The following is a 13,041-nucleotide window of genomic DNA, read 5'->3' as shown; positions in this document are numbered from 1 at the left end:
TAAGAACCTCTTTCTCAGAAGAACACCTTCATGTAGGTTGTGCCCCTGTTTATTATAATGGTCTCAAAAGTGTTTCTTCAGAAGAGATATTAAACTAGAGCTTGTTGTCACAGTGGCTAAACAACCTTTGAGTTTGACTGCTCAGGCTGGTGCTCACAGGGAGCTCACTGAAATCCCTGCTGCTTTAGCCATATTTGGGCCATTCCAGTCACTTGTGATCCAGTTTGCAAAGAATAACTGGGACTGCTGAGGACACCTTTTTTTAGGAAGTGGCTGAAAAGTGGCTGAAAACACAGTAAACCTCAGCTACCATGGCAACCTCTCTGAGGAAGAGCCTACATTGTGGCTGGTTCTTCTTCTGCTTCTTGTCCACATCTTCCGTGCTCTCAAGGGAGCTTCTTCTCAGCTCCCACATTACCTTTCCACTCCACTTAGTATGGTGAACAATGAGCCACATTAGGAGGTGTTTTGCCAGCAGACAGAGGTCCTTTTGCCTCTGCTCAGCACAAGGACATACCTGGAATCCTCTGTCAAGCTGTGGGCTCCTCAGTGTAAGAGAGACATGGACATACTGGAGAAAGTGCAGTGGAGGGCCACAAAGATGATTATGGGACAGGAACATCTCTCTTAGGAGGAAAGGCTGAGAGAACTGGGACTGTTCAACCCAGGGAAGAGAAGGCTCAGAGATATAAACACCTGAAGGGAGGGTGCAAAGAGGATGGATCCAGGCTCTTCTCGGTTGTGCCCAGTGACACAGAGGCAATGGGCACAGACTTTTCCACCATGTGGGTGACAAAATATGGACACAAATTGCCCAGAGAGATGGTGGTCTCTACCCTCAGAAGTATTGAAATGCTGCCTGGACAGGGTCCTAAGCAGCTGGCTTTAGGTGGCCCTGCTTGAGCAGTGGGGTTGGATCAAATGACCTCCAGGAGTCCGTTCCTCAACCCTGCTGTGATTCAATGAACAACTGGACAATTTTGTGAGCAAAGAAGCACTGATGTGATGCCACCACAGAGGCCTCCCATGAATCAGAAAGTGGCATTGGGCTGTCCTTATTCTTGACTGCTCTCAAGAGGATGTTTGCTCATGGGAATGACATGCTTGTGCTATTAAGAAGGGGGATAGACAACCCTGAAGTAAGGTAAGCAGATACATCTCATCTAATGACATAAGTAAGTTTTCTTTAACTCTTTTATTTTTTTTTAACTGCTCTGTGTTAAAGTACTCCAGTCTGACACACTCTAGCACTTCTACTGACATCAGTGGAATCGTTAACTTCTTGCAGGCAAAGGCTACTTTAACTTAAGTTAAGTAAAAGGTAAAGGTATAAGAGTCCTCACACATAATCAAGAAGAAGAAAAAGATCTGCCTGAAACAGAAATTAAAACAGAAGATGGAGATAAAGAACTGATACTTCTTGTCATTCTCGTATGGTAAAACTTCCCTTTTAAATGAAAACAAGTTTCTATAACTGACTAGATGATATTGTCCTTACTTTCCTGGAAGAGGGAATGAGGAGGGAACACAGAAGGCCAGAGTTGTACATGGAGGAAGAATGGACAGAAAGAGGGAGAGTGGGATAGAACAATTTTGCTGCAAATAAGAAAAGACAAAAATAAATCTAAGCTATCTGAAAAAAATCATAGTTGCTATTTGGTACTAAATACAGTAAAAATTAACAAAATAAATACTAGCTGTTCCTATTTGTGTCATTAGGAGGTTAGGGTTAAAAATAATTGCAATCCCAAAACAGTTGTACAAATGTAAAATCCAATATATTCCTTATTGAGCATATTGTAACAATAAATCACCTTTCAAACTAGCCCTCGTATCTCACACATTAGAAACCTCACCTACCCACAGAGGAGTAAATACTGTCTTACTTCTGCAACAGTAACAGAGCTAAATATCCAGGCAATAAGCTAGCTTTTCTGTCTGTTTGCCCTGCTCATTTTTTTCAGCCTTTTTAAAGGAAGATTTTCAGAAAACCTAACTCAACCTAGTGATCTAAACCAGCTTCTCAGCTGAAATGTGAATTTCATGACATTAGAGGAATTTTGAAAGATACATTTTCAGAAGCCTGTGAACAAGAGGTGCTCCATGCTACATTGCTTTGGGGTCATTGTAGGAGGGGCTCCTGAAGCGGATGGTGCAGCAGGACAGGATGCCCACAGCTCTGCTCTGCTGACAAACCTGCCTCTGCTGAGCAGCCACAGCAGCAGCACCCACCCACCACTGGGCAGAGATGTGGGGGCAGCTCTGGAAGTCGGGCTGTACTTTGGGCATCTTCCTGCTTCTCAGCAGCTTGTAATATGGGTAACCAGAGGAATTCTCTGAAGAAAAAAAGGGGAAAAGCAAACGGCTCCAAACCTCAAAAGAAGTAAAACACCCATAGATTTACATCCATTGGAAATAACCGTTTTCCTGCACAGTCTTTTCACCTTCAGGAATCTTCAGAATGACACCTTATCTTCTGATCCATGAAATATATGGTGATGGATTACCATAAATATGTGGTCTGCTGGGCCCAACAGTTTCCCTGAGTGAGCAGACCATGTACTGGCCTTATCCAGCATTCACAACCAGCTTGCACCCAAGTTTTTGCATGTTTTGGGAAAGAGACAAGATCAAACTTGATTCCCCCCGGGGTGCCTATTGATTTCACCTTCCTGCCAGTGGCAGGGCTCAGTGCCTGAACTTGCTCTGGAATGTTTGTCAGCTGTTTGGCTGGAGAGAAATCAGTGTATTGCTGGGAGATGAACAGATTGTGCAGGTGGCTGGGTCCCACACATTTCTGGAGTTGTCCTTAAAAAGAAGTGTGCTGGCTCATCTCATATTTTCCTCTGCCATGGAATGTAATGGACACTTGTACGCTCTGTGAGGGAGTTTTCAACAGTATTGCCCTATAATATTTGTTCAGTCAGACACACCATAATCTAATCCGCAGCTGGTCAGAATCTGAGTTTGCAGTCCTTGCTCATATAAAATTTCCTCTCATTTGCCAGCCACAGGGAGACCTTAGGCAGCTTCTCACATCTTCATTTCTCTCAGCTGCCCTGAAACTGGGTTTCATGAACATCTCTCAGTAAGAAGGGGTGCAATAAAAAAAAAGCAAGAAAGACTGGTTGTCAATGGAAAACTTCCTCTGATGAAAGGTCATCGAAAGTCTCTTTTAAAAAAATTTTCCAGTTTGTAAAACATGAAACTGTTACTGCCTCTGTTCCCAGGCCCCATCCATGTCCCCACCTCATCCACTAATGCAGGGCTAATTGTATGCTAGATAACATTCCCTTTAGCCACCAACTCTTGCTTGGGATGACCAGAAGAATGTAAAATGAGAAACTGGAACAGTGCTTTTAATGTATATAGCTGTATTTACATATATATTGTATTGTATATATGGTTTTCTGGAGTTCTTGGGATTGAATTTCTTGCTGCTGAGGAGCATTTATTTCCAGCCAATAACACAGGCAAGATGTTTGTTCTTTCTTGAAACTTTTGCAGTTCTGAGCCTGTAATTTTAAGACCGACCCGCTGCCTTAAGTCTAAAGATATTGTGGAGATTTTCCTCCAGATGTTATTATAGTTTAGCTTTGCTTTTCTGGTTAAGTGTTGCCATTTCTGATGACATTGGCTCATCATAGGGATACCATCTGTTGTCAGCACAATTTGTTACTCGGTCTTATCTCTAGACAACAGATTCTTAGAGGAAACACAGGCATTTTTAAGAAAGTAGATATCATTCATTAAATGCTTAACATTTTTTACATCGAAATTGTTTTTCAGAGTGATCTGCTACAGACATGTATGGAACTAGCAGTTCTCAGGATTTTTGCGGACAACTCTGTCTCTGATCCTTCAGATCCTAGCTGTTTTGTATGTCCAAAAGCATTTGCATTTTTTTCCCCTATAATAGCCAGCCTTACAAGAAGAAACACTGCCTCCCTGTACACCTTGCCTTGACTAAATAATACCTCAACAGAAAGAACACTACTCCTAGAGGATAACCACATCTTGGGGCTCTCACACCTTTTGCTTTCTCTGCAGAACTGTCTCCTAGCCGTGCTGACAGGGGCCTTTGGGCACCATCACATCCCAGATGCTAATAATTTTTATTTATTTTGTTGTGCAGCCTAGCAAAGCTCAGTCAAGAAGAAAACACAGAAATCCCTCTTTGACAGGGTTTGCTTGGTAGTATCAGCAGTCATGCAAAGTAGGAGATCATAAAATATTCGTTTTCATTTTTACTCCACCTTCTCTTCAAATAGCTCACGTAGACTTTCAGCCATGAATGAATAATATCTAACAATTGCTCTTTGAAGTAAATATTATTATCTCTGTATATGGAGCTGAAAGTGTACTACAGGTTGTTAAAAACCTTTCTCGTGTATGCATCAGAACTATATCAATCACGAAAAAAACATGCACTCAGTCCTGGATTTTGAATCAGCAAGATTATTTTTTATAGGAACAAGTCATTAATTTTAGAGAAAAACAGTTTCAGGCATTTGAGATGGAAGCAAATGCTATTTCCTTTTTCATAACAGTTAATTGTCGAGTTGATTTTCAGTAGAGGAAATCAAGCTTTAAATTCCAAAATTCTTCACTCTAACAGTAAATAAAGGTACTTTCTATATATTAATATTATGCCTTCTTCTATTTAGATCATTAAACAACAACAACAAAACCTGGTAAGACAAAGATGCATCATTATATTTCACTCTATCAAGGTATCTGATGCATAGATTATTTATGTGGGAAATTGCATATATATTATTTAAAGTGTTCAGGTCAAGCTAGCATTAACAGCAGGAAACACATTTACATCAGAAGAAGGAGGAAAAAAAAATCAGTAATTTAAATACTTTTTGCCTTGAGCATGAAACATGTCAGATGCAGTGAGAGCAAAGGCCAGGCTGGGCTGGGAGAAATTATGGTGATGGGAGAAAGAAGAGCATCTCCAGAAGAGAGAAGAAAGGTGAGACAGAAAATAAAAGATTCAAGAGAAAAAGAAATCAAAGGAGAAAGGAAGGAAAGATGTGAAGGGATGCAGTGAGAGAGTGGGAAATGGAGACGAAAGGGTCTGAGGAGTGTGATGAGAAGACCTCACCTGCTAGCTGAAATGGAATTCCAGTGGGACGGCCATGGGGCCAGCTCACTGTCATGGCTGGTGGTGCTCTGCAGTCCCCTGGCCCCACAAGTGAAGCTGAGCCTGCAGGTGGTTGCCTTAAGGGTGCATGTCACTGCCCACAGTGAAACCACTTCTTCAAAAGAGAGGGCTCGAGAGCTGAGCCACAAGGAAGCGGCTGTGGGACACAGAGAAGAGGGGCCTCTCTGGGGGTCGGGGAGCATCTTCTGTCAGAGGGTGTCTCCACCAAGCTGAGCAGCTGCCTCTGCTTCTGCTGCTCAGTCTTCAGACTGTTGCTCACGCTTTTACAAAGATATATTTTCTCATGTAAATTTGGTGAAGCAGACTTTTTGCTGTCTCACTTCAACTCTTATTTTTGAAGCAGTTACAATTTCTGCTTTCACGTGCTGGCAGAAAGCCTAATCTTTACAAGTCCTGATGAGGGGAAGAGCAAGTGTTTTGCTAAGCTAAAGAGCTCCAAAAAAAACCCAAAAAATCCAAATGAAGTTTGTGAGACACCACGGGAATACCCTGCCGCATCTGTCGTTGTGGGCTGGGGGAGGTTTCCCATGCTTGGTGAGCACTTGCTCTGCTGGTGACAGAAGACCTGCTGCAGTCCTCTCCGAGAGCCCGGGAGCTGCCAGCCGGGCAGGGAGCTTGTGCCACGGGGCTGTACTTATACCAGAGGGAACAGGGAACTAGCACTGTTTGCAGGAAGGTTCAAAGCAAGCTACAGCTGTTCTGAAGTCGTTACACAGATTACTTGTCTAGGGGATAAAAATAAAGGCCTCCAGGCTCAGATGCGTGCCTGTCGGGGCACAGTCCCTCAGCCCTCGGCCTGTCCCTGCTTGCCACCTTCCTTGGAGCATAGTGCTTCAGGAGCTGCCTCCTCATCGGCTCCTGGTCGCTGGTGTGTAAGGGGTGGAACTGGCCCAGGTGTAGCTGAATTTGCTGGCGCCAGCAAGCCCCTCTGGTTTGTACCAGGACAGGACATCACAGAGGGGCAGACAGATTTCCCTACCTTGCACAGCTATGTATCACAGTCACCAGGCAGAGAGTGGATCCAGTTCTAAGGATTAAGCTGCAGCATCTCCCCCATGATACCCCAGGATAGGCTGGGGGATTTTTATTATTTGCTCATCTGTTGTAATTTATATATAAAGTTATATTTTATTATATTATTCATTCAGTTGTTATTTTTACTTGCCAAGAGCTAAGCATTCATTCTGCAATTGTTCAGAACCTGGGTAAAAAGAATCCCTAAGCAAATAAACTGAGTGTTGGTAAGTGTTCTCAGAAACATCTCAGAGATGATATTTAGATTTTTTATTGATAGATGGTATCAATAATAAAATATCTTCTGCATTAGAGAAGTCAAAATAATATTGTAGATGGACCAGAGCTAGACAGGCATACCACATCTAAAAGAAGACATAGAAAACATCCTAAAGGTAACTGCGGGGGCAATGGGGCACAGAGGCCAGCATTGTTCATGGATATGAATGCATGATCTCTCACAAGACTGCCTTAGAAACACTGACTGAGTCAATAGCATTGTACTGTGGTGCTGAAGACAAGTTTGTGTGTTTTTCAGTGCAAAGGAAGGAGCTGGAATGATATGAAAACTAGGGAGGTACATATTTGCAAAGATGCAAAAATGAGAAAAGGATTGCATGGGCATTAAAGAAATTGATGCAAACATGAAAATACCATGATGGCAACAACATTTCTTGGCTGGCAGGTTGTCCCTTTTTTTCCACAGTCCGCACTGGTACACAGTCCCATAGCATGAATGACTTTAAAAGACACCCCTGGAGATTGCCTAGTCCAGTGCATGTTATGCTCAAAACATCATCAGCTAGTACAGGTTGCCCCAGAGCACATCCTGTACAGTTTTAAATACCAACAGGGATGGAGAGTCCACAACTTTTCCTGGCAATATCTTCAGTACTCAAACAACCTCACAGTATAAAATTGTTTCCTGATATTCAGAGTGAACTTCCCCTGTTCAGTTTGTGCACATTGCATCTGGCCCTGTCACTGGGTACCACAGAAATGAGTCTGGCTCCCCCAACAGATATTTATACACATTGATGGTTCCCCCCAACCCTACAGGCTAAACAGTTCCAGCCGCTTCACCCCCTTCTCATATGCCAGATACCCCAATCCCTTTTCATCTTTAGGAAAAAAGGAAGACCTGAGGAACTACAGACCAGTGTAGTCAGTGTAATCGGCCTCCGTGTCTGTCAAGATCATGGAGCAGATCCCCCCAGAAACTATGAGAAGGCACATGGAAAATAAGGAGGTGACTGGTGACAGACAATATGACTTCACTAAGGGCAAATGGCACCTGACAAATCTGGCAGCCTTCTACAACGGGGTTACAGCATTGGTGTGTGAGGGAAGAGCAACTGACATCATCTACCTGGACTCGTACAAAGAGCTGGACACTGTCCTGCATGACATCCTTGTCTCTAAACTGGAGAGACATGAATTTGACAGAGAGACCAATCGGTGGATAAGGAATTGGCTGGATGGTTGCACTCAAGGAATTGTGGTCAATGGCTTGACGTCCAAGTGGAGAGCAGTGATGAAGGGTGTTCCTGAGGGATCCGTTTTGGGTCCGAAATGGTTCAACATGTTATTTATCAGTAACACGTCTTGTACTTTCTTGTACCCCTTTCAACCGCACGCATATATACAGGTTTTGCCCTCAGAAAACAGAGAGTAGACAGTTTGTGCTTCTGTTCCGAAAATAACAGACATCTACCCCAGCCACTGAGAGCTCACTGTCAGGCGCGTGGCCTGACAAAGACTTGTCTGAATACTTACTTATCTACCAGGCAAGTGGATACTTGTCCTTTGATTTAAAATTGGCAAGTGACCCAAGTGCTTTGTTTTCTCTTCCATCTGATGCATTCAGCACTGGTAGTTGCTAGGTATCCATTGAAGAAGCTTGCTTTTTTGTGGTTCAGACAAGGAGAAACTAACGTTTAATAATGAAAATCTGTTGCTGGTGATTCAGCTGATCTGGGATCAGAAGTTTTAATGTGTATGTCAGGTTTTCAGCGTAAAAGCTTCTGTGAAAGATGCCATCAGCTAGGACTGTTCATATCTACTGGACTAAGCCAAAATATATTTATAAATTCTGACAAATTAACTTATTCATAAAGATGCTGGACGGGAGTCAGAAAGGGTTCAATGCATGAATCATACACATGTATATGACAGTAAAGGATTCTTTGAGTGAGCAGGGCTTTTTTCCACCATGAGAAAGTGGTTTCTGTTATCAAGTATTTTGTCCAACTCATGTCCCATCCTGGTTGGCCTTCACTGCAACAGGTAGATAAAGCCTATGCCTGTGAGAGCAGCCACATGATGAGAAATTCTCCAGCTAAACCATATGATCGGATTACCAGCACAGTGTAACTAAACTTACATTTCAGTGTCTGTACTAATATGAATTCTAGCTTAGGGCTAGACCTCCCCCCTATACATTATTAATATAGGTGTTAGCATACATTTTTAATGTAGGTGTTAGGAAGAGCACTTCAGGGTCAACGCCTGATTTGCGACTTGAGTTGAATTCAAAACTTCACTGAGTTGAAATGAATTTCTTTTTGCATGTGAATGGGAGTCCGGCTGGGAGCAACACCTGGTTTCTTCCAGATACTGTTAATTACTGACAACTGTCCAGTTAGGGACCCATGACTATTGCCACAGCAGCTCAGCACATGCAGTCCAACATCCTGATTGCCATATTAGTAATTCTCAAATATTTCAAAGGCAGATAAAAAATTCCCTAATTTTGTGGAATAATCTCCTCAAGAGTGGCAATTTCCCTCTGACTTCAGACAGCAGCTAGTGTAGATCTGAAGTATCAGGCTTTATTACTCTTCCTCTGAAAAATAAATGAGTAAATGCTAAATTCTTGTCTAATATTACTGTGGACCCTGATCATATCTGTATTTTTTCCTTAATTATATACTATAATGATAGGCTTTAAAAGTTAAATTCAGATTAGGTGAAGACTTTTTTTAGAAGTATTTCCTTTCATCTGTTTCAATAATATTAAGGCCAGTTTTGTAAGTAGAGACAGTATCTTCTAATATACCAACTGGTACTGTTGGAAAAACCCCAGTGTTTACACATTACTTTTTTCAACTACTTGGTTGGTTAAACAAGATTCCTACCTACAAAACTTGTCTTGCCTATACCTCAAAAAAAAAAAAATCAGTTACAACAACTCCCTTAAAAAGTATTGCTATTCATTTGCATTATATGATGCCAGCCAGCACTTCAGGATCTGTTTCCACATGATTTAATAAACATGTTAATTCTGGGTTGACACAAAGAGAAACTGTCATTCTCAATAGCAAACATGGCTTTTTCAACAGTGGTTCAATGTTAAGGGGGAGCTGCTTGGCACTTGCAAACTGATTTGGCTGGAAAAAAAGAGCTCTTGGCAGGTGTTTCCTTTCCAAGGCTTCCCTCCCCGCCCCTCTCATAATGTTTGGTTCTGCCTTTCTGGCACAGCTCATAAAAACTCTATCACTTGGCCATGGCTGCATGTGTGCATACAGCAGTATTTCCCCATTTCTGGGTCGAAAAGCACACCACAGTTATCACTTAACTACAAAGTGGGACAAGATCCAGGGGTATCTATCTGCTTCTCTTTCCTCTTGCTTCCTGAATTTCATGCAAAGTACAGCAACACTCTCCTCAGAGGTACCAGCTGCAATGATCAGGGGACCTAGTTTTGTGAAAAAAATAACATCGTCAACCACTCCTTTGCAGGAATGCATTGTCCATCTCCATGCACTACACAAAGCAGGGGAGCAAGCTGAAGCAGACGGAGAATGGTCTGCAGGGCTCCTCAGCACTCTGGCTGACCAGAAGGAACAGGCAAAAAAAATCAGAATCTGGAGGGAAGCACATGATTAATGAGAGGATGTCAGGCTCCCATATGGACACTCACTGCAGGTCAGTCTCCAGGCCACGTCCTTGTGTATAGTTAACAGAAATGAAGAGACAGGAGAGGTGACAGCTTGCCAGAGTCACAAAAAGAGGCTCATGCCACCTTGAGCCTCTTCCCATTATCGGTTCTGCTCTGCTGGCCAAGACAATGTAGAAAAGATGAGGGACACTTCCAAGTTGGTTTGTTTAGTGGCTCAGGTACCATACTTAGGCTGACTTCAGTGGGGGAGAACCCAAACATTCTTGGCACCATACTGCACACCTCATTGCTAGCTGGTTACCCGGGCTGGCAGGATCATGCACTACTGCCCAGTCCACTACCTCAGCTCTTCCCACATCCAGTGGGAATGTTTTGAACCTGAGATACAGCATGCAGATAGAATAAATGTGGGTTGTGCATATACAAGCCCATTTGTGTCCTTATTCCTAACCTCACTGTGTACATGTAATATTAGACATATGCAGAGATCAGCAAAAGAGCTGTGGGAAACGCAGATCCACAAGGTTAGAATACACTTCAGTGATGGGAGTGGCTATGCATCTCAAGTCTTTGCCTGGAAGAATAAACTTCATGTTCAACCAGTTTACCCAGAAAAGGTATTACCCTATGTGTATCTTCAAATCTCTTTTAAGATAATTTGATACCATTAAATCCACAATACTAAAGCTCCAGACAAAAGACCCACCGATGTTGGGAAAACTCGGGGTGAAAGCTGAGATTTTTCTTCTCCCTTACTAGCATTTTTGTGCCTCTCCTTCAAACTGCCTCACATGTATATATAACTTTTCTACTCAGTCTGACCTCTGGGGAGAGAAGGGATGTTTTCCAAGGGACATCATTCCTGGAATAAGAGGTGATAAATAGACTATAATAATAATCAGGCTTAAGCAGAGGATGATATTGGGTTCCTCTCTCCCCTTCACACCTGGCATCATCTCAACACAACACCTTCTACCTCCTATTCCCCTCTATGAACCCATGAACCCTGAAGTACACATCTCCCTGAGACCTCCACCTTCTGCTGGCATTTTCCCAGGGCACTAATCAGCCAGACAAAGGGAGGGAAAACAATGCACTCCCAGACTCTCTCTTCACTGCAGCAGCTGAGGGAAGTAGGTACTGCAGGTACCTGTGTGTAGCTGCAACAGTGCAGGGAAGCCTTTGTTTTCACTCCTCAGAGACATAACACTAATGCCAGGGGTCTAAGTGATACACAACCAAGCAGCACTGTGGGCACCTCACCTGAAGCAGACGGGACCGATCTGTGCACTAAAGCAAACTGATTTTGGTTATCTCAGAAGGCTCAAGTTGGAACTGAAATGTTTCCCATGGTTGAGGCATTTAGGAGGTCTTTCTCCCTTGTGGAATCTACTGTGGTTTGTCTGAGCTCCGACACCAAGATTTTAATGGAGAAACCAACAGGGTCTTTCCACCCTTTGGCCTACTTTTCAAGCTTGGAGAAAGACAGAAGCTGTGAGCTCTTTGTTGAAAGAAAGTAAAAGGCTGAAAATTGTTGGAGAATGACACAGAGATTATATCCTCACCATCTTCTTGGTATACAGTCTAAAACTGAAGCCTGCACTGTTGTAGTCTTGTCCTTTCTCTAGTTTTCTGTCCAAAATTTTAGATCTTGAGATTACAGCTTAAGGCACGTTTACTTCTCAAGGTCTTTGAACGTTCCATCTGATGAAGAAAGACTTTGATTTGTTCCAATGAGACAAGCTCACTCATTATTTTTAAATTTCTTTTCACACAAACTGTCAAAGCATCTTCTAGGCAGGCCCTGATTTTCTTTTCATTTTTAATAAGAGAGAAGACTATGATAGACAACAAGTAATCTTAATTCCACAGTAAATGTTTTTCTTACCAAAATAATGTCAAGTGCACTTTAACTTACATCTTTTCAACTACATATACACACTATTTCAGTGATTGCACAAGCTATGCCAACAACTGGACTGAGTAAAAATCGAAAAATTTAAAATCTTGAGTAGCCCTGCAAGAGAGTCATTTAAAATTCACAAAGTTGTCCAAGCTCCGGGGAAAAGACTTGAAGCATTTTCTTAAAAACTGCGTCTCGTCACCTGGAAAGGGAGAATCCTTCAGGCTGCATTCCTGTTATGCCAGCCGGCAAGGCACGGCCAGCAGGCTGCCCTGTGTTTTTTCCGCAGGAAAGAGGTACGAGACTTTTGCGGGGGGAAGCCGGTTGAAATCCTGCTGGGACCGCCGGTGCTTTGACCTCAACCCCGCGATGGGGGAGAAGGCTCGAGATCCAGGCTGGTAGCGCGCTCGAGAGCCGAGCGGCCGCGGGGCAGGGGCCGGGCCGTGTGCCGGGGGTCACCTGCCAGGGGTCACCTCGCTGGCGCGGGCAGTTAACGCCCCTCGCCGCCCACGGCCCCGCCGCTGCGCCCCGCCGGACACCGCTCTCGGCCGCCCGCGGCTGCGCGGCCGCCGCGCTCCATCCCGCGCTCCATCCCACCACCTCTCCCTGCCTCCCTCCCTGCCTGCCCCCGCCCGCAGCACCGGCTCCCTCTCCGCCTCCCCGGCCCGGCCGGCGGCGCTACCCAGGATGCTCCGCGCCGGCGCAGGCGCGGCCGCTCAGGAAGAGGAAAATGGCATAAACAACCCCGAGCGCCGGGACCGCTGAGGAGGAGGAGGCGCCGCCGCCCCGGGCCGCGCGGCCCCTTTAAGAGGCGCGGAGTCGCCCCCTCCTCCTCCTCCTGCCCCTTCCGGAGCCGGACCCGGGGTGACGGCGGTCCCCGCGCCCCTTCCCCCTGCCCGCCCCCTTCCCCATGGTGCCGACCCCGGCGGCGGGGCGGTTGCCATGAACAGCAGCGGCCTGCCCTGCTCGTCGCCGTCGCCGGTGGTGGGGCCGCCGCCGGGGGCGGGGGTCGGCGTGGCGGGGCCGGCGGCCGGCGGGGCGGGGGCCGGC

The 13,041-nt window shown here is 44.7% G+C and overlaps 1 protein-coding gene across 2 annotated transcripts in view; it reads right to left on the bottom strand.

Moving 5' to 3' along the window:
- Nucleotides 1-5,257, bottom strand: part of FLT3 (fms related receptor tyrosine kinase 3) — a 41,436-nt gene extending 36,179 nt beyond the window's left edge. Inside the window, exon 1 of one of the 2 annotated variants that reach the window (XM_042014294.1) lies at nt 5,114-5,257. In XM_042014294.1, the coding sequence (XP_041870228.1) occupies nt 5,114-5,168 (55 nt within the window). In that variant the 5' untranslated portion in view covers nt 5,169-5,257. The remainder of the gene's footprint in view (nt 1-5,113) is intronic. The other variant, XM_042014293.1, reaches the window with a different exon arrangement.
- Between the last annotated feature and the right edge of the window lie 7,784 nt (nt 5,258-13,041).

This window comes from Corvus kubaryi, unplaced genomic scaffold (genome assembly GCF_017639235.1).
Source record: "Corvus kubaryi isolate FWS band 111438036 unplaced genomic scaffold, C.kubaryi_AGA036_p1.0 split1-65, whole genome shotgun sequence".
In the NCBI taxonomy this organism is placed as follows: Eukaryota; Metazoa; Chordata; class Aves; order Passeriformes; family Corvidae; genus Corvus; species Corvus kubaryi.
Note: the sequence above shows the minus strand (reverse complement) of the source record. Positions and strands in the feature narration are given on the sequence as shown.